This window comes from Homarus americanus, unplaced genomic scaffold (genome assembly GCF_018991925.1).
Source record: "Homarus americanus isolate GMGI-L3 unplaced genomic scaffold, GMGI_Hamer_2.0 scaffold2539, whole genome shotgun sequence".
Classification (NCBI taxonomy): Eukaryota; Metazoa; Arthropoda; class Malacostraca; order Decapoda; family Nephropidae; genus Homarus; species Homarus americanus.
In genome coordinates, this window is record NW_024725489.1 from 1,338,885 (window position 1) to 1,366,790 (window position 27,906).

Genomic DNA, 27,906 nt, shown 5'->3' on the forward strand with positions numbered 1-27,906 from the left:
TGTGTTCAAAATTCATATTCAAGTTTTGGGACAAATGAATTTATAGTCAGCTCATCTTCTGAAAAATTACAATTAATACTCAACAGTACAAAAAATTACCAAAATACAGGGTATGTCATCTTCAAAAATCACCTCGAGACAAACTAGAGAAAATCCATTTCAAATAAAGGATACAATATCTGGTACACTGATCCCTGAGCTGCTCTGACGGGTTACACTGGTGTCAACTATATGACCTTAAACTGGTGGTACAGCGGTAACGCACATAACTCTCACCAATATGTCAAGGGTTCGAGCCTCGGCCCGGACACACGTGAGAAGGGTGTTATCCAGTGTGACCCTACCAAATACCACAGGTTTCCTGGTCCCCGGTTTCCTCCTGTACTAACACTGGATAAACCGCCCAAACGGCCAGTAAGCTGATAAGTGGCCAATATGAAAAAATAAATAAAAAATATAAAATAATTACTATTATGTATACTAAATATAACAAAATGTCTGACTGATTTGTAGCACAAAACTCATTACAGTACCTCTACAAAAAGATACTTAAACATTGGAATACCTCTTGAACTTGGTGTATGTGTTTGTGTGTTGTGTGTGTTTGTCTATGGTGATAATTACTTAATAAAGTGATGGAACAATGAGTCAAGGTCTGCTTCCTCAGGTGCTTGGAGAAGATGACGAGGGTACTCATTATTTTCCATCATTCTAAGTGTTATGAGGTGTCCAGTAAATGCTTTGTAGATGGCACATAATCTTGTGTCTTAAACAGCCTGGGAGTGAGAGTTAACATTTGTAATAATAAAACCTAGTTAGCATATTGAAAAATATTAAAACTTTATGCTCAAGAAAATTGTGCATTTCACAAAGACAATACTCTTTGGTCCAGCAACAAAATAATATTAAATTACAATATTTCTGCCCTTTCATTTATAAACATGTGCAGAACACTTTACACATATTACTCTGGTGTTGTTAAGATTCAAATTTATCCCAATTAAGCTAATCTTTACATGACATACAATATATACAGCACACTAAAAGAGTTCAACCTAATGACTAAATCATTGTAATCTGTCAGTCCAAGAGAATTTGTTTTCCTTGAAGGTAATTTCCTTGTAAGTAAGTGGGAGTTTGGACTCCCCTTCACTCTTGTGGGGCACACAGATCAGGTGTCGTACTGTAGCGCTGAGGCCACAGTCTACGAGTCCTTCCTGAGCAAACGCCTGAATTAAAAATATAGAAGTTTGTTAATTATTTACTGCTTTTACTGACCTGTTCCTTCCTATGTTAATAGTAAGTTGCATAAATAGTAAGTCCTTGCTTAACGTAGCCCCGCTTAACGTTGTTTTGGTACTACGTCGCTAAACTTTAGAGACCAAAAATTCGTTTAACGTCCCGGTGATCGGATACTACGTCGTTTTGTGTCATCAGGGACTACTTTTTACAGCGCATCACCCTCTCTTGTGTGGCCGCGCTACGCTGTCTCGGCTCGGCGCGCTACCCTCACTCGCGGAAAGTCACAGCGTCCCCAAGCGACTCCGAGTCAGTCTTTGTTACGACTTCACATCATTTGTGTGTGTTTCAGTGCTTTTGCTCTACAACTGTACTCTAACCATTCAAAATGGCTTCCAAGAGCCCATCAAGCGCTACTGATGCTAGTGTAGTGAAGAGGCAACGTAAGAACATTACGTGTCTGTTTTAATATTCTACGTATTAATGAATTGTATTGTTCAGTTCACATACAGTATATAAAGATCAATTCAATTAAAAACATATTCAGTAATAAACAATAATGAATCTTTTGTACATATTCTTAAAAAGATAAATGACACAGTAACCTTAAATGCGCACGTATATGTTGGCGTTCCCAATCCATCTCTTTTTTTTCTTTGCCATTAGTGGTTAGCTACTTCTATTGCTCCATTTATTAACATTAAATAACATTACTTAAAACATATATATTCATTTTTTTACATTAATCTTACTACAGCTACAACCAGTCTTATTTTCTTCATTTTCTCGTGAAGAACTATCGTCCCGGACTCCCGGCTGTAAACACAAACGAAAACAATGGCATCCCATCTCCTCTTGTGTGACCATATTATTATTCATTTATATCGTATAAGGTGCATTCAGAAACATGATTTAAATACTGTAATATAGTTTGCAATTTTCATTAATAATACTGTTTTGGGGGGAAAAAGAGGATAAAAAGCCACACAAAAGATATGAAAAGGTCACACTGGGGAATGCATCTCAATAATATTGCTTTATTTTAATGGTAATTAATGATTCGCGATAAGATGATTCACCTTACACTGCAACATTGGAGGACACATTAACATCGTTATTCGAGGCTTTACTGTGTGTGTGTGTGTATATATATATATATATATATATATATATATATATATATATATATATATATATATATATATATATATATATATATATATATATATATATATATATATATATATATATATATATATATACAGTATTTTCTCAATTTAACACACTAATTTGAGCCACCCATTTCGTTAAATTGAAACTCCAGCTTTCTGCCGTTCAGTCTGAGTCCTGTTGCCACCCCGTGTGTTGTTCACTGCTACCTCTCGGTCAACTAAGTAAACACTGCAGCACCTTAGCTTTTGTTTCCCTTTAAGACATCTTCAGGGGCTACTGAATTTACAAGGATGGAAAGTCAGGTTACCCTTTCTTAGGTGGGGGATTAGTGGATCTCATGACCTGAATATGTCTTGAATAAAGACAAAAGCTAAAACATTTTGGGGGAGACCTGACCTGATGCAATGTCAGGTGGAGGTAAGGTGGGGGATTAGTGGTCTCATATTACTGACCTTCTGATGGAATGTCAGGTCACCCTTTCTTGGGTGGGGGAGATTAGTGGGTCTCATGACCTGAAGATGTCTTGAATAAAGACAAAGCTAAAGTATTTTTAGGGAGATTGTGATAAATATAAGTATCCCTTCAACATTACTTTACATAACATTTTAAAATATGGAGTGAGAAAGCAGAAAGGTGTGGGTGATTACAGAGATGGAATGGAAAGGAGTGGTAACATGCACTGGTGTTGCCAAGCGCTCCTCAACAGCTGATGTTTATCTCACCCCAAGGCAGTCACACAAAAAGATCCCTACTGGATGCGTGTTGTTTTAATTCCTGTGTGTGTGTGTGTGAGGAACAAACCTCAACATCACATACACACACCCTCCAACACCTCCAACACACACCCTCCAACACCTCCAACACACACCCTCCAACACCACCAACACACACCCTCCAACACCACCAACACACACCCTACAACACCACCAACACACACCCTCCAACACCACCAACACACACCCCTACAACACCACCAACACACACCTCCAACACCACCACCACACCCTACAACACCACCAACACACACCCTACAACACCACCAACACACACCTCCAACACCACCAACACACACCCTCCAACCCACCAACACACACCCTCCAACTCCACCAACACACACCCAACACCACCAACACACACCCTCCAACACCACCAACACACACCCTCCAACACTACCAACACACACCCTCCAACACCACCAACACACACCACCAACACGCACCCTCCAACACACAACCTCCAACACCACCAACACACACCCTCCAACACCACCAACACACACCACCAACACGCACCCTCCAACACCACCAACACACACCCCGACCACCCCCAACACACCCTCCAACACACACCCTCCAACACTACCAACACACACCCTCCAACATTTATTATTATATATTCTTGTATGATCAGCCTCTTATGGTGTATGTCTTATCATTGATAATATAAAATATTAAATACTACTATAGAAAAAATACAATACTGTATATAATCAATAATTTGCATACAAATTAAGTGACAAGCTAAATAATAAGGTAAAAATAAGTATGTTATTGTATATGAAGGATACTGGTATTTATAAGCTCAAATTATTACAGTAACAACTTAACTAATTAATAAATAACAAATAAACAATATTTTGTCAAGTTACAGTAAGAATGACAGAGGCAGGGGTGAGCAGTGAGTTCCCCCCCACCCCAAGGGTCTCCTCCACCACCAGTCAATGTACAGAACTAAACAAAGATGTTATTTGAAATACTCTGTAACAGTCAATGACATAGTATCCTGACCACTGGGGTCAGTTATTCAGAATTTTCCATGTGAAAAAGCCATAATTTTGAGCAACATATTACTGTACAATACTCACTTTGTACTCAAAAGTACCAAGCTAAAGGACTAAAAATTTTATCTCTTGTGCAAACTATGAGATGTTTATACTCAAATTAATTGCTATCTTGCAAAGATTCCAGACAAGCATGTTATATTCTGCTAAGTCAAGTCTGTGACATTTTATAAAAGAAAAATTTTAAGCCTAAAACCAACTTCATCCCATTAATCTTTATCACCCACTGCCAACAGGATATCATTAAGGTATTGTTTTATCACCACACAACTAGTGAATGTTATTGTCACTAACTGTAACAACATTAAAGCTCTCTCAAAATAAAGTACTGCAATACTAGCTATTCATGAGTAAGGTTGTAATTAAGTTCAAGAAAAAATAAAACAATATAAACTTAACATGAGTACCATATCGATAGTTTATAGAATTTGGAATACAATATATCAGTAATTCATTAATTACAATTTGCCCCCCAAAAAACTAGTAAAATTAAAAAAAAAAACAGACCTGCGGTGCTGCCATAGTTTCATGATGACTGTGTTGAGAAAATGGAAGCGTAGACGGTACGGAATGCAGTGACACAGAAAAATTATCCACGGCCATAGAGAGAAGAGATGTCAACTGTTGGACTGTGTGAGGGAGAACTGGGCCTGATACCTCCATGCTGTTTTGAACATCACCATCCTGACGAACAACACCGCCCTTTGCCTGTTATTAATACACAGTAAATAATAATATGTACTGTTGATGGATTTTGTGTCATGTGACATGGGGTAGACAATATTTGGGACCTTGATTTAGAAAGGGAGGAGCTACTGTTGCAAAGCACAACTTTTAAAGCAGTAAGAATGAACGAAGGGAATTTGTGTACCCTACTGTATATTTGCTCTTGTTAGTCAAGGAACAAAAAATCACTCATAAAGGTTAATAAATTAGTGTGGTTAAAAAATAGGTTGTGCACAATCACACGGTGCCTTGTACCTTTATTCTGCTCCTCATATTAATTAAATAAATATATTTCTGGTGCATAATCTCGCAAGTCATTCTTCCCATATCCTTTTTTTAAATTACTATTATGTCCAAGTATTCTAATGGCCCTTCTTAACTAGTTAATTATGTCACAACTCTACTTACAACACTTTTCTTACTATAATACAGGCTGGCTGGAATCAAGAGCACATAATTTGTACACATTTAATATCATCCACTCACTGCTATAACAGCTTTGCTATGCTATGGTACAGTATCCCCTCACATGCATTTTAGTACATTCACACCCAACCCTTATGAAAGAAATAGAGTTGTACCTTCAGAGTTGTGAGTGTGGCACCCTGGAAGGCCACTGGGGCCAGGAGGGTTGGAGGAACACCAGCCAGAGACCCAGTGGTAGATACACAACTCTTACTATTCAGTAGGAAGTTAATAAGGCCTTGTGTCTCCATGCCTTCAACATAAACAAGAGATGAAGGGGTGTTATCCACATTCTTGTATTTATCACGTTCTCTGAAAAATTTGAGTGGAGGACAATAAGTAAAGTGGTCCAGTTACTACAGAAACAAGTTTGAAAGAAATGGTAGAACCCAGACAAAAAAGTAGCCTACTGTAGTGTAGTACACTATTAGACATTTATCAATGTGCTCGTATTTAATGATGTGTAACATTGTTTTTCTCTGGTATTAGGTAAAAATTCTACAAGTAAGATTACCTTGTGGTTTTCATGTGTTAAATACTGAATATATAAATATGTGTAACCAAATACGAGGTCTGTCCAAAAAGAAATCAAACTTTTTAAAAAACAAATTTATTGCTTTACTTACAACTTAATCAGACTTGTCTCCTTCAAAGTACTCCCCTCCACTGTTGATACACTGCTCCCAATGTTTTATCCATTTCTGGAACGCGTCCTGGAATGCATTTTGAGGGATGGTGCGCAGGTTTCATAGCGAATTTTCTTCTATCGCCTAAAATCGGCGACCTTGCAGGGTGGATTTCATTTAAAAAAAAAAAAAAAAGTCCGTAGGGCCAAATCCGGAAAGTAGGGCGGCTGGGGGACGATAGTCGTCTCGTGCTTCACCAAAAAGTCACGGATAAGGAGCGACACATGAGCAGGTGCATTGTCATGTGCAGCATCTAGGTCTTGTTTGTCCACGCCTCAGGCCTCTTCCTTCGCACTGCCTCCCTCAAAACGCTTCAGGACCTCTAAGTAAAACTCTTTATTGACTATCTGACCACGTGCAACAAACTCATGATAAACGAAGCCCTTCCAATCAAAAAAGACGATCAACATCACCTCCACATTTGGGCGACTGTGACGTCCAGATTTGGGATCGTCTTCGGTGGATGTTCTTCCCCTTTTGAAACGCTGGTACCACACGTGACATTGTGTACGGCTCAAACAATCCTCCCCATGAGTCTGTTGCAACATTTGACAAGTCTCCTTAAAAGTTTTTCCCAATTTGAAACAGAATTTCACGCAAACACGTTGCTCTTCAGGATCCTTCATTGTTCAACTTGCAACAAATCGCCAAGTGCACTAAACACACGTTCCCTCTAGCGCGTGTAGCTTGATGACTAATTGATGTGGCGTGATGCGGCTAGTGTTAGACTAAACGTCAAGGTCACCGCTACACAGCGTTTCCATTTCGAGCACGCTGCGCTGGCTTGTTGGCGCGCTATTTAAAAAGTTTAGTTTCCTTTTGGACAGACCTCGTATGCTTCAACCTACCTTATGCTAAGCTAATTCAACCCAAATTAATCTAACTCAATGCTACCCCACCTAAGATTCTAACCTAACATAATCTATCAGTTCTGAGCATGAATTTTTCCGCTTCCACACATCATGATGTTGGCAGAATCATCTTGAAGTACAGTATTTAAGTAACCTATCTCTACACATATGAGACCCAGCAAGGTCACGAGAAATTGGGTAGTGGAGAGGGCGACGAAAAACATCTCAAGATATTTTGTTCATGTGGTGTAATGGCGAGACAACAACAGTGTGTGGCAATAAACCTCTCCAAGTGCTGACTTAACTGAAGCTACACATTAAATCTTACTTCCATTTTCAGGTGAACTCCATCAAGTCTTCTAAGCACAAAAACTTAGATCAGTGTTGATGCATAAAATAAAATAATTATAGACTGCACTGTACTTTCATAATATACTGTACAGTACTGTACAGTATAAATAATGACACACTCACAATTTAACTCTGTTAGGATTTAAGTTTGGAAACTGCGAGGTTTCTACACCAAGGTTTTCAAGCCATGATGTTGCTTCCTCTCTCTCCTCTTCTTCCTCCTCATCTTCATCTTCCTCCTGTAATCCTTTTTGTCTGTCTTCTACATCTTTATCCATGTCTTCACTATAACTTGCATTTGTCTTCACTGGTCCAGAGTTTTGGAAAGGCATTTCAAATTCAATATCTGAAAAAAGAGTACTGTAAATGTAAAAAAAAAAAAAAATCCTAAAACATTCACAAAACTTGTTGATATGTCTCAAGTGAAGCGTTATTGAGAATATTGTCAAACTAAATAACTACAAAAAAGATCTATAGCTCTTTGTAATTACAGGGGGTCCCCAACATATGAACATCAGACTTACAAACGCCCGCCAAAATGAACAAAGTTAAACTTTAAATTTACAGTACAGTGGTCCCTCGGTTAATGAGCGCCTCGGTTAACGAGATTTCGGTTAACGAGTTACCTTCCATTAGATTCTTAACTTCGGTTAACGAGCAATCCCTCGATTAACGAGTTTCTTACAAGCCGACCTCAACATGTTTTTGCTTGCATTTGGCGGTCCACCAGCTGTAGTATTAGTCCGCCAATACAGTAATCGGTTCTAGGGCTTATATTCCTTACCATTTTAGTAAATATCAAGAAGTTTGTACTATTCACTAATTTTAAAAGCTTAACATTAAATTTTTTAGTCATTTTAACAATTATTGAACATAATTGAAGGTAATGAAAATAGTTTTATGCACGCCATCCAGCCTGGCAACACACCAAACAGGCACAAGTCTCTCTGTCTTTTCAGTGGAGGTAACATCTTGTTTGAGACTCTCTTCAACTAAATGCTTTTTTTTCTGTGTTTGCAAGCAAATTATTGGTCATTTTGAAATTTATTTTACATATTGACAATATATAATGCAGTGCAGTGTTGATTTAAAGAAAATAATCTTGAATTATACCAAGAGAACTAAAATTTTATGGGTGAAATGGCGCCATGGGGTGACTTCTCTTCCACCCCAATGCCTTCTCTTCTCCCTTCTCCTCCACCCCCATTCTAATTCCCATCATCATCATCATCATCATCATCATCATCCAGGAGCCTTCTACATACACACCTCAAAGTAAGTGTACTTTTCTACCTTTTTTGTTGAATTTAGGCAATTTTCGGTGAGCTGGAACCAATTACCCAGAAGACCCATTGAAACAATGGTTTCGGTTAACGAGCAACCTTCTAGAACGGATTGTGCTCGTTAACCGAGGGACCACTGTACATATATATATATATATATAGTAAATATATATATATATATATATATATATATATATATATATATATATATATATATATATATATATATATATATATATATATATATATATATATATATATATATATATATATATATATATATATATCGATAAAATCACACAGGAAAAAGGAAAACAATGGAGCACCTTAGCTTTTGTCTTTCTTCAAGACATCTAAAAAGATGCTGGAAAACCAATTCTTTGAAGTGAGAGATTGTAAGATATGGAAATATTGTACAGAAAAAAGCAGAGCATTTCACAGTTTGGCTGTGTGAGGAAAGAAGGATATACAGGTACTATAATGGGTTATTCTAGTGTGACTGACATCCACACAGAAACTGTGGGTACCGTGGGCAAGACAAGTGTTACGAACCCACGACCTTTCCGGCAGTACAGTGGTCCCTCGGTTAACGAACACAATCCGTTACAGCTGGTTGCTCGTTAACCGAAACCATTGTTTCAATGGGTTTTTGGGTAATTGGTTCCAGCTCACCGAAAATTGCCTAAATTCAACAAAAAAGGTAGAAAAGTACACTTACTTTGAGGTGTGTATGTAGAAGGCTCCTGGATGATGATGATGATGATATAGTGGAATTTTAAACACTGTTCTGTAAGTACAGTACAGCATGCATATAGCATGTGTTTCAACTTGCATACATTTTCGACTTAGGAACATCCTCAGGAACCAGTTCATAACCCAGGGTCCCTCTGAACTACTGTACAATAAAATACTAAAATTAAAGTACAGTATTGCAGTTTCCTCTCTGATTTTTGGGATAATATTATAAACTAATTTCCGAGAAATCATACACTTAATTCTTTCAAGGTTTCTCTCCCCAAAAATTAATATTTATGTTTTCCATCAATTTTCTCATCCACTTCCAGCACGTGGATTGTACCCGTGGTTACCCAGCCTCATTCAATCCAAGGAAGTGTTCTATAGGTAACCACAACTGTTGTATTCTCTGCCATGATACATAAATAATTTGCTTATATACAGATTAAAACTAAACATTAAATCACGAACAAAGAAAATAGAACATCAAAGTTACGGACCTTCTTGCTTCATTGCTTCTCGGAAACCTCTGGTGGTGGGGGTAATTAAAGCATGGGCCTGCGATATCCCCGCTACACCCGCTGCCCTAAATAAACAGGTGAACGTTGGCCCACAAACATAGAAGTAAGGACACTGACGGACTCTTAACAGCTGGTGCAATGAACGAAGACTTTCACTCCTGTTGGAATAAGACATTATATATACAGTATATTATATAATTTGTATTAACTATTCCATTATATTTGGGCCTTATTATAGTAAATGGAAGCCATAGCATAATGCATCTGTTATAGAAATAAGAGACAGTAAATCAAAACAAACGAAGGAGGAAGAGAGTGTGGTGATCCTGCATTACAGGAGGAAAAAGGTGTAGAGTGAAAAATCTTGAGAAACTGAAAAAAAAATTAATTGAGCTAAAAGGGAGATGACCACTTTGTGAGATCCTGTTCAACAACTGGAACTGTTTGGATATCCTTGACAGCAATACAGTATAGTACAGTAGTTTGTATTTACTGTACAGTATGTCAGTTTCTACAGTTTGATCATCACCTAACTCTTAAGATGCTATTGATAAATCGCTGATAATTAAACTCTACCAATATTGTGTCTGGGAAGTTTAGATAATACTTAGGAATTTATAAAATACTATACAGAAATATCAATATGTCAGGTAACCATTAAATGCAAATTTCTGAGACCAATAACTTATATAATGCATAGATGACATTTTATTACCATTATTACAGTACAATACATTTATTACACATTCTAACATGGTCAAGACAAAGCCTTTTACCATTCAGAGTGAAGTGATTCTGCTAATTTTTGGTCTGTACCAAAAAGTCCAGTTTGTGATGTTAGCTTTATGTTGTCGCGGGGGAACAGTTGTAACCAAGGGAGATTAGGATGCTGCCACACAAGACAACACTGATAGAACTGAGCATTGGCTGAAGTGTCTAGAGTGCGGTCATCATTCTCATCTGATACAGAACTTAGACATCTCACAAATCCTGTGGTTCCTGAAGCTTCCTCGGAGGTCTGTATAATAATAATAATAATAATAATAATAATAATAATAATAATAATAATAATAATAATAATAACAATAATAATAATACGAGTCAAATATTCTTGGAGAAAATAATTTCAGAGGTTATCAATTTCTCTGAAATATGCTGTTTCATTATATAGATGGCCTCTATACATACACACTTGTGCTGGCTAACAATAAGCAAAGTTTTTTTAAATGTCAAAGATAAACTACAAATACCTACCTTAAAGTTATGTTTCCACGGCAGAGATTTGTGTGATTTAAATCTGATTCTGGTTTTTAAACTCCAGTCAACTACCAACTTGTCAGTCCAAGTTACCCTTGGTGAATCTTTGTCCTACAAAATACAAAATAATTGAAAATTACAGTACAGTATTAAAAAATTACAATGTTTCCATTTCTCTCTTTACGTCATAATGGTGAGCAGGAACACTTAACGAGTTATAGCTTAAATTACAAGAGATACATACTGTACTGTGCTGTAATGCTCTCTACTGTATATCAAACCATCTAATGGCTTAATCAGGCTCTGATTCACAAGAGTGGCTGATATAGAGAGAAGTATATACCTGTACAGTACAGTACTCTATTTCACTCAACAATTATGAGAGAAATTATCAGTTTTAAAATTATGGAAACTTCTGCAAGATGGAAGAAAATTAGTAATATTAAAGTCTTTTCCTACTTATAGTTTGTCTATCACATCAACACAATAACTACTTAATAAAAACCCAAATAACAAATTCCCTAGAAATATAAAAATACTGTATAAACGATTAATACAGTACACAGTTTTCCTTAAGAATCATGTACCAGAAAAATTATTTAAAAGATCTATGAAGGTGAAAAAAAAAGTAAACTGGTACTGCATATCATTATTACACTTGAAAGCCTCTTATAATAATAGCTGGTCATTTGTTTCTCAAACGCGCCAGTTCATCTAAAGAATCATTAGCACTCGAAACTCAACAAAGTCAAAGGCAGCTTTCTTTTTTCTTTTTTTTTTACTTATCTGAATTATTATTACAGGAGTATTAAATTTTTGCCCCTCAGGCCCCAATGTGGGTCAGTGACCTATGCCTGGGTGGGCTAATCCCCATAAATAAAAACAACAACAAAGCCGCAGGAAATTAAGGTTTGTTTACATCTGGCAGTTCGGCTGCTCTCTCTCTCTCCCCCTCTGCTTGTCTATACAGAGTACAACATTTAACCCTTCAATATATATGAGCAGTAAATAAGTGTTGCTTTCATATTCTTATGTAGAGTAATGACGATATGTTTTCACATGTGCGCACTTACATAGAGCAGTCTCACTTTTTTTTTTACCATTAATGGTTAGCTACTTATATTGTTCCATTTATTAACATTAAATAACATTACAGGTACTTCAAACAACCATATTAATATTTTTACATTAATTTTACAACAGCTACAATCAGGGTCTTATTTTCTTCAGTTTTATATGTAGAACCAATCAGTCACTGGTTTTGTAAGCTTTAACATAAACAATGCCGGCAGCCGTCTCGTCTCATCGTGTGTTTTCATATTCCACGTGTTATTAATAGATTGTAATGTTAATTTTGCACACACAAACATTAATTCAATAAAAACAAATTCAGAAACATGAATTAAAATATATATGAACAGTAAATAAGTGTTGCTTTCATATTCTTATGTACAATAAAGTAATGACGATATGTTTTCACGTGTGCGCACTTACATATGCGATCTCTCTTTTTTCTTTACCATTATCGTTAGCTACTTCTATTGTTCCATTTATTAACATTAAATAACATTACAGTATTACCCCGCTTTACACGGTTTCACTTTCCTCGATTTCTCATTTACGCGGTACCTTGCCAGAACTGGACTTTCACTTTCTGCGGTGCATCTACTCATATACGCGGTGAAGTATAATTTTTTTTTATTTAGCTCATAAAATTCATACAAATTACCCTGCCAGAATATAATCTACATTGCTGGAATTCTTATAATATGATGATCATTTTGAATATAAACATCATGGATTTTGCATTACGGGTAGACATACAAATTTTAGATCTAATGTAATAATTTGGTTTACACAAAGCAAATATTTTATTGTTTGTGCAAAATATATGAAGTTTACATTCAAAATATTCCCTGACCTGCAAGGAATCTAGAAATGTCAATTATATTATCCTAACTTTAGTCTAGGTTATTATTTATTACTAAAAATGTAAATATGCTATTTTCTCCCAATCGCTTCTCTGGTAGGGAGGGAAGGTGGAGGGTGGGGGGAAGGAAGGGAGGGAGGGAGGGCAGAGGTGGGGTACTTTGATTGACAGATAGTGTCCTTGAAGAATATTTCTTTGTTTATTTACTGAAGATATTTGTTTTAGCTCATAAAATTCATACAAATTACCCGGCCAGAATATAATTTACATTGCTGGAATTCTTACAATATGATGATCATTTTGAATATAAACATCATGGATTTTGCATTAGACATACAAATTTTAGATCTAATGTAATAATTTGGTTGACACAAAGCAAATATTTTATCTTTTGTGCAAAATATATGAAGTTTACATTCAAAATATTCCCTGACCTGCAAGGAATCCAGAAATGTCAATTATATTATCCTAACTTTAGTCTGAGTATTATTTATTACTAAACGTTAAAATCTAGTGCTTTCACCCAAACATTTCTCAGAGAGTAGGAGCTAGTGAGCTGGGAAGGGGGAGGGGGGATTTGAGTCCATTATTTGAGTGGACATTAACCTGGCGACTGTATTTCTCTTAAATATTAATTGTGTGAGCATACCATCATAAAATTTAGATGTTATTTTTACTACAACATAGGTATTGTGTCGGAAAAAGTGGAGTTTGGGGGTCGGGCCAGTCTCTATTGGAATTAATCCCATATGTTCTGTTGTTCACTTTACGCGGTTTTCACTTTCCGCGGTACCCTGTGGGTTCAATTGACCGCGTAAATCGGGGTACTACTGTACTTAAAACAACCATATTAATTTTACTACAGCTACAACCAAGGTCTTATTTTCTTCAGTTTTATATGTAGAACCAGTCAGTCACTGGTTTTGTAATCAACGAAAACAATGCTGTGTCATTTCCTCGTGTGTTTTAATATTCTACGTATTATTAATGAATTGTATTGCTCATTTTGCACACATAAACAATAATTCAATAAAAAAGACATTCAGTAATTAACAATAATGAATCTTTTGTACGTAAGAGAAATGACGCTGTTTACACGATTATGCACGTCGTCTGCACGTTGGCGGGCCGTTCAAACCCGTCGAAATTCAAGTTTCCGCAGTCAAAATTTTTATTTATTTTTTTTTGTGTGTGTTCCAATAAAATACATTGAATTAAAAACTCGCGAATTTTGAGAAGCTACTATACGACATTTAACCCTTCAATATGTCTTCAAAGAGACCATGATGCAGAGAAAGTGGTGCTAGTGCTTCCAAGCATAAGCACAAGTCACTATCTATCCAGGAAAAGGGTGAATTTCCATGGTCCGGCACCGGTCAGGTCCCGAGGTTGCCGGACTAGAGAGGTACAACCTGTACTATAAAAGATCACAAAAACTGACAGTTTGACTCCTATCATTCATAAGAACAACATAAGAAGTATATATGTGTGACTATGATGACTTCAACACTAGAATGAAGATTATATTCCCTATTCTGTAAAATCCATCATGAGACATTTTTTAAAGCAAATAAAACATGTATACTGTACTGTATACAGTACTATACAGTATTTGTATCTCTTACTTCACCAGTTGCTTCAGCACCAAATTCTTTACTGAAAAGATTGGAAAAGCTGAATGTCTGTGGGACCCTGTCCTTGGTGTTCACTGCTGCTGGGTTAAGTAACTGAAAGAGCGTTATGTCACTTGTTGCTTCTAAATCATTGTCTTCTCCGTGTACTCTTAATATCTTGTTGGGGGAGCATCTGTTTAGGGAGAGAAACACTTTAACACAACTCAAGCTAAAACTGCACATGTGAAATCATATAAATAATAGATTCATATTTTGATAGTCTTAAGACTGTCACCAAAGAACTATAGTAATATATGTCTTCCATAACATAACAGAAGGCAGGCTATAACTCTGTCAGAACAAATAACCTTGATACTGTATGTGCACATCAACCATCCATGAAAATTATTTGCACTAAGTTTCATGGGACTACATTAAAAATATTGATTTTCCAAATACAGTACCTGTATGTGTTTACAGACAGATGAATGTTACTTTAAGTTACAGACACGTCATGACTACAGAAGCATCTCTAACAATATAAAAATGAATGACCTAAGGCAATGTAGGTGATTTACAACTGTATATTATCTCACCCATTATATTACAAGGTCATCTATTTACTGATAATAAAAGTTCAATATACTTTACTGTTGTGTCTAACACAGGTACTGGAGACCCAACAATTTAAACATACAGTACTGTACAAGATGCTACAGTATATCACATCTTGCCCCAAACACTCCACATACACTACAGTGTCTGTGTTATGGGACCACACCTGTAATTCATACAGAAATGACTTCCAATAGTAATTTATTTTTAAGTGTTCAAGCTTTTCTCACCATAAAGCTGGCTGGCCACAGACAAATATTTTACAAACTTCATTCATATTGTTGTAATAGAAGTGTTCTGCTATGATATTCCCCTTCCACAACAATGCTCCAAATAATGTAGCTGATCGAGTTGTCCACCCACATACTGTACTAAGTATAATACCCTAAATAAACACTGATCCTTAATTACTGGCAAGCAGTTATACTTAGAAACTTTACCTAAATGGATTCCTTCTCTTCAAACTGTGACTGTTGGCAGCACTATATTGACCATTAACAGGAGCCAGTATCTGCAGGGGAGCAGCTGAGCTCTTCATGCGTGCTTGGAGTGCTCGACTCTTGGCCTTCAGTTTCCTCACTCGCATCACGTCCCCCGGCCGTATCCAGCCAGGGGACGCTGCAGGATATGACTCAGCACTCATGGTCAATACTGAAGAAATTAAGGTTTATAAGACAGTAATAATTTATAAGTACAGTAATATAAAAATGCTTCAGTTCAATGTTGTGGAAATAACCCAACTAGTGACTAATGCTAAGACATCAAATGGTCCTTAGTCAAGCCAGGTTTGAACTTACAGGTACTGTAAAGCAGATGACACAAACCAACCACACTTAATCCATCAAGCTTAGGCTGTCTGGGAGTTTATTAATGCTAGTTTTGGTTATATTAAGTTGTTACATTAGTCTAAGTTTGATTTCCTTGGTTCATGTCCTCTGTCTACTGCACTTTGTGAGTGGTTTAACTTCATACAGTACTTTTATGGCTCCTCTTTCATATAACAAGTGTAAGCGAATTTAGTTCTGCTTACAAAATACAAATTTTCTGAATTATAGACAGTGTCAGTGAAACACAAATATTAATGACCTCTGCCATTTAATTAATGTAACACACCTGTTGTATGTTTGAACCAGTAGCCTGAGGACTAACAATGGACATAAAGTTTTACTACATAACAAAGCCAGAAAGTGGACGAAGAAAATATTTTACTTAATACCATACTTATAAGAAAACTGTTGTTCTCAACCAGTTTTTATGGTAGCGGTCCTAATATATATAAAAACACAGTCTTAGGCGATAGGTATAGTCTCCAGCAACCAAAATAAAATGTAACATTGTAAATACCTCATATATTTACTCAGCAATGATAAATTTGGGGTAACATCTCACTCGTTGCCACCCGAAGAATTTAGAGAACTTTATGGTTGCAATCAATAGCTTAGACAATTCTAAGACACCTTTCTTCTACGACATTTCCCTCGCAAATGACCTAACCTAACCTCCTAACATAACCATCGGCATAAAATTAATCGTTTGCGAGAGAAACGTCACATAGGTGTCTTAAAATTGTCTAAACTATTGATTACCGATAGGCAGACCAGGAAAGGAGGCGGAGTAGCAATCTATGTCAGGGATAATCTGAAGTGTGAAATAAATAAAGAAATAAAAACTGAGCGGAATACAGAAACAATTTGGACAGAATTAATCGACGCTAGGGAAAAATTAATCACAGGAGTAATATATAGACCTCCTAATCTTGATAGAGTAAATGAGCGACTTATCTGGGATGAAATGTGCAGGGCTTCCATACACAACAAAGTCTGTATAGTAGGCGACTTTAACCTTGGCCAAATAGATTGGACTGACCTTACGGGTAACTCAGAATCAGAGGATTTTCTCGAAACGATCCAGGACTGTTTCCTAAGTCAACATATAACCGAACCCACCCAGGGTAATAATATACTCGATTTAGTTCTGTCGAACAGAGAAAACCTCATTAGCAATGTCGAGGTAGGGAACGAGCTTGCAAACAGCGATCACAAAGAAATTAGATTCCAGTTAGAATTTCAGGGCAAACGGAAGGAAAATTCCAATAAAGTCCCAGATTTCAGAAGGGCAAACTTTGACAGTTTGAAGAGGCAGCTGAGGGAGGGGGTGTCGCACTTGGGAGTGAGCTACATGACCTCATATGAGGTGACCTCACTCAATGCACCCACAGAGGGCGACCTCACCGTACCAGGAGACCCGACGGTTGAGACTGACTTGATAACGAGATCTGAGATTGCCGAGTTACACGACAATTTAAATAATGAGTTACTTAATGCACAAATGCAGAACATACCATACAAAAAACTCAGATCAGAAAACAATGACCCTAAATGGATTAATAATTATTTAAAGAGCATTATTGGACAAAGGAAGGCTATAGGTAGAAGGATAAATCATGGCGAAATTTACCTCCGGGATTATTATAAGGTATTGGCGAGTAGTGTAAAAACCGAGATAAGGAAAGATAAGAGGAATAATGAGGTAAGGATAGCAAGGGAGGCAAAGACAAACCCCAAAGGACTCTACCAAATGTATCAAACTAAAACACGAGAAAAGATTGGACCAATACGGTCAGATACCGGCGAGCTAACTGATAACGACGGAGAAATGAGCAATAATCTGAATAAATATTTTTCAACAGTTTTCACCACCGAAAATTTAAACATGATACCCGAGGCACCGACTCTATTCAGAGATAGTGAAGAAAACAAATTAAGCGAGATAGTAGTGACTAGTAACGATGTTAGTAAGCAAATAGACACACTAAAGCCTAATAAGTCACCTGGTCCCGATGAGATATTTGCCAGAGTATTAAAGGAATGTAAGGAAAGAGCTTAGTATGCCCTTAGCAAAGTTGTTTAACATGTCCTTAAAAACAGGTGTAGTACCAGAATCCTGGAGGATAGCGAACGTAATACCGATTTTCAAGAAGGGGGATAGATCACTATCCTCTCACTGTCGTCCAATTAGACTAACATCAATAGTAGGCAAATTACTGGAAGCAATCATTTCAAACTCTATTTGAAATCACCTGGAGAAGCACCAAATGATCAACAATTCCCAGCATGGCTTCACAAGTGGGCGTTCATGTCTAACTAACCTATTAACATTCTTTTCACCAGTTGTCAAATTGGTGGACGAGGGGCACAACTATGATGTGGTATATCTCGACTTTAGCAAAGCCTTCAACAGTCCCCCATGAAAGACTAATTAGAAAGGTAGAAGCACATGGCATCAAAGGTAATATCCTTAAATGGATTCGGGCGTGGTTACAGGACAGGAAACAGCTAGTGAGCATTCACGGCACTAAATCCCATTGGAGCAACGTCACTAGTGGAGTTCCCCAAGGCTCAGTACTTGGACCATTATTATTTATTATATACATAAACGAAATAGATATCGGCATTGACAGCAACATAAGTAAATTTGCTGATGACACTAAAATAGGACGTGTTATTAAATCTGATGAGGACTCCGCAAAACTACAGGAGGATCTAAAAAAATTTTTCGAATGGTCTGAAAAATGGCAGATGAAATTCAACATCGACAAATGTAAAGTACTCAGTATAGGAAATGTAAACAGGGAAACCAGATACCAGATGAACAACGATGCCATAGAGAAATCCGACTGCGAGAGAGATTTAGGAGTAATGATAAGTAGGAACCTTAAGCCAAGTAAACAATGTGTTTTTGCTCGTAACAAGGCTAATAAAGTACTTGGGTTCATACAAAGGAGTGTTAGTTACAAGACTAGCGAGGTCATCCTAAAACTGTATCTTGCGCTTGTAAGACCACACCTGGATTACGCAGTTCAGTTCTGGTCACCGTATTACAGGATGGATATAGAATCATTGGAAAGAATTCAGAGGAGAATAACAAGACTAATCCCGGGCATTAGGAACCTTGAGTATAGAGACAGGTTAAAGCATCTAATTTGCACTCCTTTGAGAGACGAGAGCGCAGAGGCGACCTGATAGAGGTGTATAAATGGAAGTCAGGGCTAAACAGTTAAAAACAAAACTGTCCAAATCAGGAGCGAACTCGTGAATAATGGTTTTAAATTAGACAACTTAGATTTAGGCGTGAAATAGGTAAACACTGGTCGGAAACAGAGTAGTGATGAATGAACAGTGTGCCAAAACAATACCATTAACTCCTGAATACGCTGAATAGCTGCTTCAAACATAGTTGGATGCTTATATGCATAATAGTCAAAGTAAAATGACTGTCTTGTACATGTTAAATAGGGCCCGCTGTTTCTCCATTCTTATGTTCTTATGATTGCAACCAAGAAATTCTCAAAATTTTTGAAACAAAAGTTGAAATAATAACGAATTTATTTTTTACACACATTGACTTATAAGTAACTCTGGACTCTGAACAACGACATTACTCACAAATATAACAGAGAAGTTATTCTGAAATAAGTAAATGTTTCCTCAGAAGATTGTTCACATTGTTTACGGCTGTCTACTACACACTGTTGCCACACACCTCACACAAGACACCTAAGTCTATAACTGGTATCGCCTAATTTTCTTAACTTAAGGCCCTTATCATCAATATGATTTTTTTAATAACCTCGGTTAGGGAGATAACAGCAGAGAAACGTTGTGGTGGCCTTTAAGAATTTGTTTTTTAAATAATAGCCTAAACTAGTAACACTGTTGAGACGAGGTACGGCCCCAAGGGAGTTGTAAAATATCAACAAAATTAATATAATATATGATTTAAATAGATATCTTAATACGGTTATTAAGCACAAAATATCTGACAAAAATATCTGAAGATAACATCAATACAATAGATCTTATTGAAGAAAAGGATGAGTCAAATACAAATTAAAGAGCAGTGATGGTGACAACTGTCTGACATAATTTGTTCATTACTCCTACTAGCAGTAAGCATATTCTTAGTGTTTCTCTTTTTTTAATGAGGAAGAGCCCGCCCGGACACAAGGGTGCCTAGAGGGCGAAAAAATAACAGTACTGTACTGTACACGGCGTCTTGTATTACAGTAGGTAATTATCAATGTCTGTGATTGTTTAGTTGAAACTCATGGTCCAAATTATTGTTTCATTTAAGGGTCACCATTTATTACTTGTGATATTTCTTTAGGGCTAATATGGAGGACTTTACAGCCAAAGTGGTATTTGTTTTGATGTTTATATTCTTACTATATTTTCATTAGGGAGTTTGATATAATAGTCATTTGAAATTATTTTACTTTCAGACATAACGCGCCCGAAAGTTATAAACTACTGAAACATTTAGATCTCCCTATTCTGAGCATTTTGAACTCCATATACACCAGGCGGAAATGGATAATAGAGACGCAATTGAATTTAATTGATTTTACGTTGTTTCCAGTGTTCGTCAATGAGATGTTATCACTCATGCACAATACTGACTCATGTGACCCATGGTGTATCGATATCATCACCCGATTTTTTTCGACCAATCACATTTGATTTTTTCAAAGGAAGCAGCCTTAGACCTGGGTAATTTCATTGACCAGTCTCACAATGGCCGTGGTGGAGGCTGGTTGTCATTTGTGCTATGATTATTTTAAGTTTATTGCTGAGTTTTACGAGAAAGATGATCAATCTCCTCCCACTTCTAACTAAGGTATCGTACTTTTGGACATGGCGCACCCCGGTGAGAGTTAGGTTAGACGACTGTTTTCGTTTCCTCCCCCGATTTCCAGGCTCTCCCACATTATTGTTGGGGCAAACGAGCAATTTCCGCCAAAATGAAGATAAGATTCGTTTAAAAACAACAAAATACACTGGAAAAACATATTGGTCAACCCATAGGGTCTCAAGTCCTAAAGTAAAAATTTACCAGTCATTTTTATGGAAATTGCTTCGTCTAGTAGTTGATCAGGCGATTAGGCACACACTTCTTTATCTGGTGCACACTACTTTGTCTTTCTCAGCTTGATGCGGCGGTACACAGCCAATCATCTCCAATTGATGCCAGTGTATGTTTATGAGCCACTCAGATTGGCTCACTGCTCTCATGTCCACAAAAACCCTGAAATTATACCATATAATAGAAAGTGCTTTCTGTTTAATATGCCAGGGGGTTAAGCCTCACGGCTAGCATGTTAGGTAAGATTAGGTTGGTGAGGTCTTCTAACGCTTCTGCCACATGTTTTTTCATATCAACTAATGTTAGGTTAGGTTTAATTTGGAAATTAACACCTTTTACACATTTTCCATAGGTAAGACAATATCCACTATAAAACCTGGTGAAATTGCTGCATTTTTTAAATCGTTTTCTATGAAAAATTTGCGGTGGGTCAGTCATCAATAATTACTGAACAAATACTGTTACATTATACTGTATATAATTTATCGTTTATAGAATGAACCAAACTTACTTACTTTACCTAAATAATTGATAATGTTTATTGGTCAAGTTTAGGAAGGTTAGGTTAGGTTAGGTCAGGTCTTACTAAACACTTATAGGACCCACTTTCACTCACATAAATATTGATATTGTTTAAAATTTTGGTGTTATTGTACTTTGAGTGTCCCGGCCTTAACACCAACCTGACAAATTTCTCCATAGACGATAAAGCTTTCTGTTCATAGAGACAGACTAAAAGTATTAAAAAACATGTTAACCGTTGTTTGATACTGTACAATACAGTATTCAGACTTACCTTCCATTCTTCCCCCCTGGACTGTATTTCATTCATTAGGACATACAGTACAGGTGACTTCCAATGCTCATTTCGCCACCAACCCGTCTCGTCACTACTGCTTTACCCGTTTCGTCACCGTGTTCATTCCCATCAATATATACACGTAAATAACTGTTACTTGGGATAGAAAATAATAAAATACAGTAAGACAATTTATTAAAGATGAAAATTTAATATAAAAACATTGTTATTACACCTGCAACCATCTCACTATAACAATATGAGTGTTATTACACCTGCAATCATCTCACTATAACAATTTGAGAAAAACTAAATTTTGCTCATGCAAGCTTGGCAGAAGACAATGACAATTTTTTAGGAAATTAGAAGTGGTGATATTTTTTTCTTCATATTCATCCCACAGCTTACAGAGATGGACTTGTTTGTCATGATTTGCTTTTCATGTGCATGATTTTAGCTTGAGCTCAGCAACTAGTTGTAATTGCAAATCAACCATTAAGGCTTCTCTTTGAAGAAGAGGGTCAAGGAGGTACAGAGCGAGATTGTTCTTTGCTGCTCTGTGGTTTATCTTGCTGTTGCCATATCACTTTAATTTTTTCTGTATTTTGTTTATTTACCAATGTTAATCGTTTTCATTATTAAACAATTAATATTCATGTGTAATAATAACACAATACTTCTCAAGTCGTCTTCATACGCGTGTAATTTCTATTAGGTGTAAAATAATAACTTGCAATTTGTCACTAATATCAGCGGCTGTTTGTGGTAATGAAAGCAGTTTGATATTGGTGACTGTAATTATTAATTTTAGTAACATTACAAACAAAATTATTTTCAGCATATTAGCTGGTTACAATGACTCGACACTCCAAAAACTGCACTGCCAGTTCAGTCTACTCTTATAATGAGAAGAAGAAGGATGCTAAAGCCTCAGGATACGGATCACTGAAATTATTATGGTAAAGATGGCGTAAAGGATTTTGACTGTTGCAGCCTCTCCCTCCACCCCTGTCGCAACCCAGTAGTAACACCAGGTAAGGTATTATTGTTTTGCTCTCCCTCCACCCCTGTCGCAACCCAGTAGTAACACCAGGTAAGGTATTATGCTACTTGGCCTCTCCTCCACCCCTGCTCATAACCCAATAGTAACTTTCCAGGGAGTAGTATTGTTACAGCCTCTCCCCCACCCGTCTAGCAGTAGTAACACCAGGTGGTATTATTATTTAGCCTCTCCCCCACACGTCACAACCAGTAGTAACTTTCAGAGTAGGTATTATTGTTACAGCCTCTCCCCCACCGTCTAGCCAGTAGTAACACTGGGTAAAGTGTTATTGCACCCCTCTCCTCCACCGTCCTGGCCAGTGGCTTGGGTGGGTGTGTTATTTGGCCTCTCACCCCCACCCCCGTCCTGACCCAGTGTGCTTACCAGGTAAAAAGGTGTGTTATTTGCAGCCTCTCCCCACACCCCGTCACAGCCCAGTAAACAGCACCAGGTGGAATGTGCCTGGCTGGCCTCTCCCCCACCCATGCAACCCCAGTGGTAACACCAGGTGGTGTGTTACAGTACCTTCCCCCCCACCCGTCCTGGCCCGTAGTAACACCAGGTAAAATTATTATTGTTACAGCCTCTCCCCCCACCCGTCTGGCCAGTAGTAACACCAGGTGGCGTGTTACAGCCTCTCCCCCCACCCGTCCACAACCAGTAGTAACACCAGGTAAGGTGTATTAGTACAGCCTCTCCCCCACCGTCTGGCCAGTGGTAACACCAGGTGGAGTATTATTATTTGCAGCCTCTCCCCCCACCCATTTAGCCCAGTAGTAACACTTGGGTAAGATGATATTGTTACAGCCTCTCCCCCCCACCGTCTGGCCCAGTAGTAACACCAGGTGGTATTATTATTTAGCCTCTCCCCCCCCACCCGTCCTGGCCCGTGGCTGCACTTCAGGTAGGGTGTGTTATTTTGGCCTCTCCCCCCACCGTCCTGGCCAATGCGTAACACTGGGTGGAGTCTGGCCTGGCCCCTCCACCCCCCCACCGTCTGGCCCAGTGACTCACGCAGGGTAGGGTGTGTGTTGCAGCCTCTCCCCCCACCGTCCTGTACAGTGGTAACACCAGGTGGGTGTGTGTGCAACTCCCCCCACCGTCACAGCCTATTGTGCTGGGTAAGGTATCATTGTTGCAGCCTCCCTCCCCACCCGTCACAACCCCTAGTAGTAACACCAGGTGGGTATTATTGTTACAGCCTCTCCCCCACACGTCACTTGGCCAGTAGTAACACCAGGTAAGGTATTATTACAGCCTCCTCCCCCCCACCACGTCTGGCCAGTAACACCAGGTAGTTAGTATTGTTACAGCCTCTCCCCCCACCATCTGTATTAGTAACACCAGGTAAGGTAATTATTCTTGCCAGCCTCTCCCCCACCCGTCCTGACATAGTAGTAACACCAGGTAAAGAGTATTAATTATTGTACCTCTCCCCCCACCGTCCTGACAGTGGCGCAACACCAGGTGGGTATTATTATTTACAGCCTCTCCCCCCCACCGTCCCCAGCCCAGTAGTAACACCATTAAAGGTGTTATTTCAGCCTCCCCACCGTCACAATACCCAGTAGCTTACCAGGTAAGGTAGTATTGTTACAGCCTCCCCACCACGTCACAACTTAGTAGTAACTGGGTAAGGTATTATTGTTGCAGCCTCTCCCCCACCGTCACCAACCCAGTAGTAACACCAGGTGAGTGTTCCTTCCAGCCTCTCCCCCACCGTGCATAGTGGTAACACCAGGTAGGTGTTATTGCAGCCTCCCCCCGTCCTGGCCCAAATGCTTGGGTAAGGTATTATTATTTTATCTCCCCCACCGTGTAGCCCAGTAGTAACACCAGGTAAAAGGTATTATTGTTACAACCTCTCCCCCCACCGTCTGCTTTAATGCTGGGTGAGTATTATTATTTATTTCTACCATCACAACCAGTAGTAACACCAGGTAAGGTATTATTGTTGCAGCCTCCCCCACCCGTGCAGTGGTAACACCAGGTGGGTATTATTGTTGGCCTCTCCCCACCGTCACAAGCCCAGTAGTAACTTTCAGGTAGATTATTATTGTTGGCCTCTCACCCCCACCACGTCACAACCAGTATTAACACCTTGGGTGGGTCCTTCTTGAATTTCTGGCCCTCTCCCCACCGTCCCACAACCCAGTAGTAACACCAGGTAAGGTATTATTATTTACAGCCTCCCCCTACGTCGCAACCCAGTAGTAACATAGATTGAGTGTGTTATTACAGCCTCCCCCCGTCTGGCAATTAGTAACACCCGTTGGGTATTGTTGCAACCTCTCCCCCCCACCCGTCCTGACGGTAGTAACACCAGGTGGGTATTATTGTTACAATATCTCCCCCACCGTCTCACAACCCAGTAGTAACACCAGGTAAGGTGTGTTGTTTCAGCCTCTCCCCCCCTACCCGTCTGGCAATTAGTAACACTGGGTGGGTATTATTGTTGCAACCTCTCCCTCCACCCGTCCTATTTAGTAGTAACACCAGGTAAGTGTTATTGTTGGCCTCTCCCCCCACCGATCACAACCTGATGGTAACACCAGGTAAGGTATTATTATTGCAGCCTCTCCTCACCAAAACCTGTTTAACCCAGTAGTAACACAGGTGGTGTTTATTGTTACAGCCTCTCCCCCCACCGTCACAACCCAGTAGTAACACCGGGTAAGGTATTATTGTTTGACCTCCCCCACCGTCACAACCAAATTGTTAACACCAGGTAAGGTATTATTATTTACAACCTCTCCCCCACCACGTCTAGCCGAAGTAGTAACACCGGGTAAGGTATTATTGTTACAGCCTCCCCCACCGTCACAACCCAGTGGTAACACCAGGTGGGTATTATTATTTACAGCCTCTCTCCCCCACCCGTCCACAACCCGGTAACACCAGGTAAAAATTATTATTGTTGCAACCTCTCCCCCCCACCCGTCCCACAACCCATTAGTAACACCAGGTAAAATTATTATTATTTAGCCTCTCCCCCCACCCGTCCTGACCAGTGAAATAACACCAGGTAAGATATTATTGTTGCAGCCTCTCCCCACCGTCGCCCAGTAGTAACACGCAGGTAAGGTATTATTGTTGCAGCCTCTCCCCCACCGTCCTGGCTGGTAGTAACACCAGGTGGAGTATTATTGTTGGCCTCTCCCCCACCCGTCACAACCGTGGTAACTTGGGTAGTGTTCCATTGTTGCAACCTCTTCCTCACCCCTGTATGTAAGCAGTAGTAACACCAGGTAGGTATTATTGTTACTGGCCTCTCCTCCACCGTCACAACCAGTAGTAACACCAGGTGGTGTTATTGTTACTGGCCTCTCCCCCCACCCGTCCACAACCCAGTAACACCAGGTAGTGTTATTTGTTACAACCTCTCCCCCACCCACGTCCACAACTGGTAGTAACACCAGGTAAGGTATTATTGTTGCAGCCTCTCCCCCACCGTCCACAACCCAATGTGCCTGCCGGGTAAGTATTATTGTTACAACCTCTCCCCCCGCCCGTCTTTATTGATAGTAACACTGGGTAAGGTATTATTGTTACAGCCTCCCCCACCGTCACAACCAGTAGTAACACCAGGTAATTATTATTGTTCAGCCTCTCCCCCACCCGTCTGGCAATGTGCTGCCAGGTAAGGTATTATTGTTACAACCTCTTTCCCCCAACCGTCTCTGTGATAGTAACACCAGGTAAGGTATTATTGTTGCAGCCTCTCCCCCACCCCACGTCTAGCCAGTAGTAACACCAGGGTAGGGTATTATTGTTGGCCTCTCCCCCCCACCGTCTAACCTGTGTAACACCAGGTAAGGTATTATTATTTACAGCCTCTCCCCCCCACCGTCCTGGCAAGTAGTAACACTGGTAGGTATTATTGGTACAACCTCTCCCCCACCGTCACAACCCATTAGTAACACCAGAGTAAGTGTGTATTTGCAGCCTCTCCCCCCTACCCGTCTGGCCTAGTAGTAACTTTTAATTAACAAGGGCGACAAGGGCGATTCCAGGGTGTCCGCCGTCCGGACCCCTGTTTTTCATCAGAAAATTCCAATACTTTCTTTTAATGCAGTAGGACAGGTATTGTACTCAGGTATTTTTGTACAGTACAGTATAGTAAAAAGTATTTACTATCGACCTCAGAATACGGTGGTCCCTCTGTTAACGAATGTTCGATTAACGAATTTTGTTAACGAATTACCTCCCATAAGGATCTTCAATTCGGTTAACGAACAAAACTGACAGAAATCCCACGACAAACATGTTTTGTTGTGAGCATCAGCTGATGGGCTAGTCTGTCAATTCAGTAATCTCTTCTATGTTTACATTTGTTTCCAGTGGAGTAAATATCAAGAAAGTTGTGCTCTTTAATATTTTTGCATTTTTTATATTAAAATTATTAGTACGGTAATTTTAAAATTTAGTTAACATATTAATAATATATGCAGTACAGGGAACTAGTTTTTTGTGCGCCCATCAGCTGCTTCACTCACCCACCAGGCTGAGTTTGGCTTTGTTTACAGTGTAGTGAACATCGATTTTGTTGTGTCTTGAATATTTTTGCACTTTTACATTAAAATTATTGGTCATTCAGAAAATTAGTTAACATATTGATAATACTGTATATAGTGCAGTGTGGATTTAAATAAAATAATCTTGAATTACACCTAGTGAACTTAAAATTTTGCATAAAATGACTGCATCAAGCATGGGTCCCCTGAAAGATTATTTCTTCTCCATCCCCACTTCCTTCTCTTCTCCCTTCTCCTCCACCCCCACTTCTAATTCCCATCATCATCGACCAGGAACCTTCTTCATACACACCTTTACTGCATTTTTTTTTTTACTTTGTATG

The 27,906-nt window shown here is 38.7% G+C and overlaps 2 protein-coding genes across 3 annotated transcripts in view; one reads left to right on the forward strand and one right to left on the reverse strand.

Moving 5' to 3' along the window:
- LOC121864944 (protein downstream neighbor of son homolog) lies at nucleotides 1-20,995 on the reverse strand. Of its 2 annotated transcripts, none has more exons than XM_042364154.1 (10): nucleotides 20,971-20,995; nucleotides 15,726-15,936; nucleotides 14,683-14,863; nucleotides 11,125-11,238; nucleotides 10,647-10,888; nucleotides 9,850-10,028; nucleotides 7,455-7,677; nucleotides 5,560-5,755; nucleotides 4,760-4,960; nucleotides 1-1,229 (listed from the first exon to the last, which is right to left on the reverse strand). In XM_042364154.1, the coding sequence occupies exons 1-10, from the start codon at nucleotides 20,978-20,980 to the stop codon at nucleotides 1,068-1,070; spliced, it is 1,719 nt and encodes a 572-aa protein (XP_042220088.1). In that variant the 5' UTR covers nucleotides 20,981-20,995; the 3' UTR covers nucleotides 1-1,067. The 2 variants fall into 2 exon arrangements, with proteins under 2 accessions (XP_042220088.1, XP_042220089.1); XM_042364155.1 differs by lacking the exon at nucleotides 20,971-20,995 and adding an exon at nucleotides 19,731-19,876.
- Nucleotides 20,635-27,906, forward strand: part of LOC121864945 (nitric oxide synthase-interacting protein homolog) — a 19,880-nt gene continuing 12,608 nt past the window's right edge. The window contains 3 exon segments of the mRNA XM_042364156.1: nucleotides 20,635-20,834; nucleotides 22,845-22,963; nucleotides 22,965-23,040. Of these exon segments, the coding sequence (XP_042220090.1) occupies nucleotides 22,862-22,963; nucleotides 22,965-23,040 (178 nt within the window). The 5' untranslated portion in view covers nucleotides 20,635-20,834; nucleotides 22,845-22,861.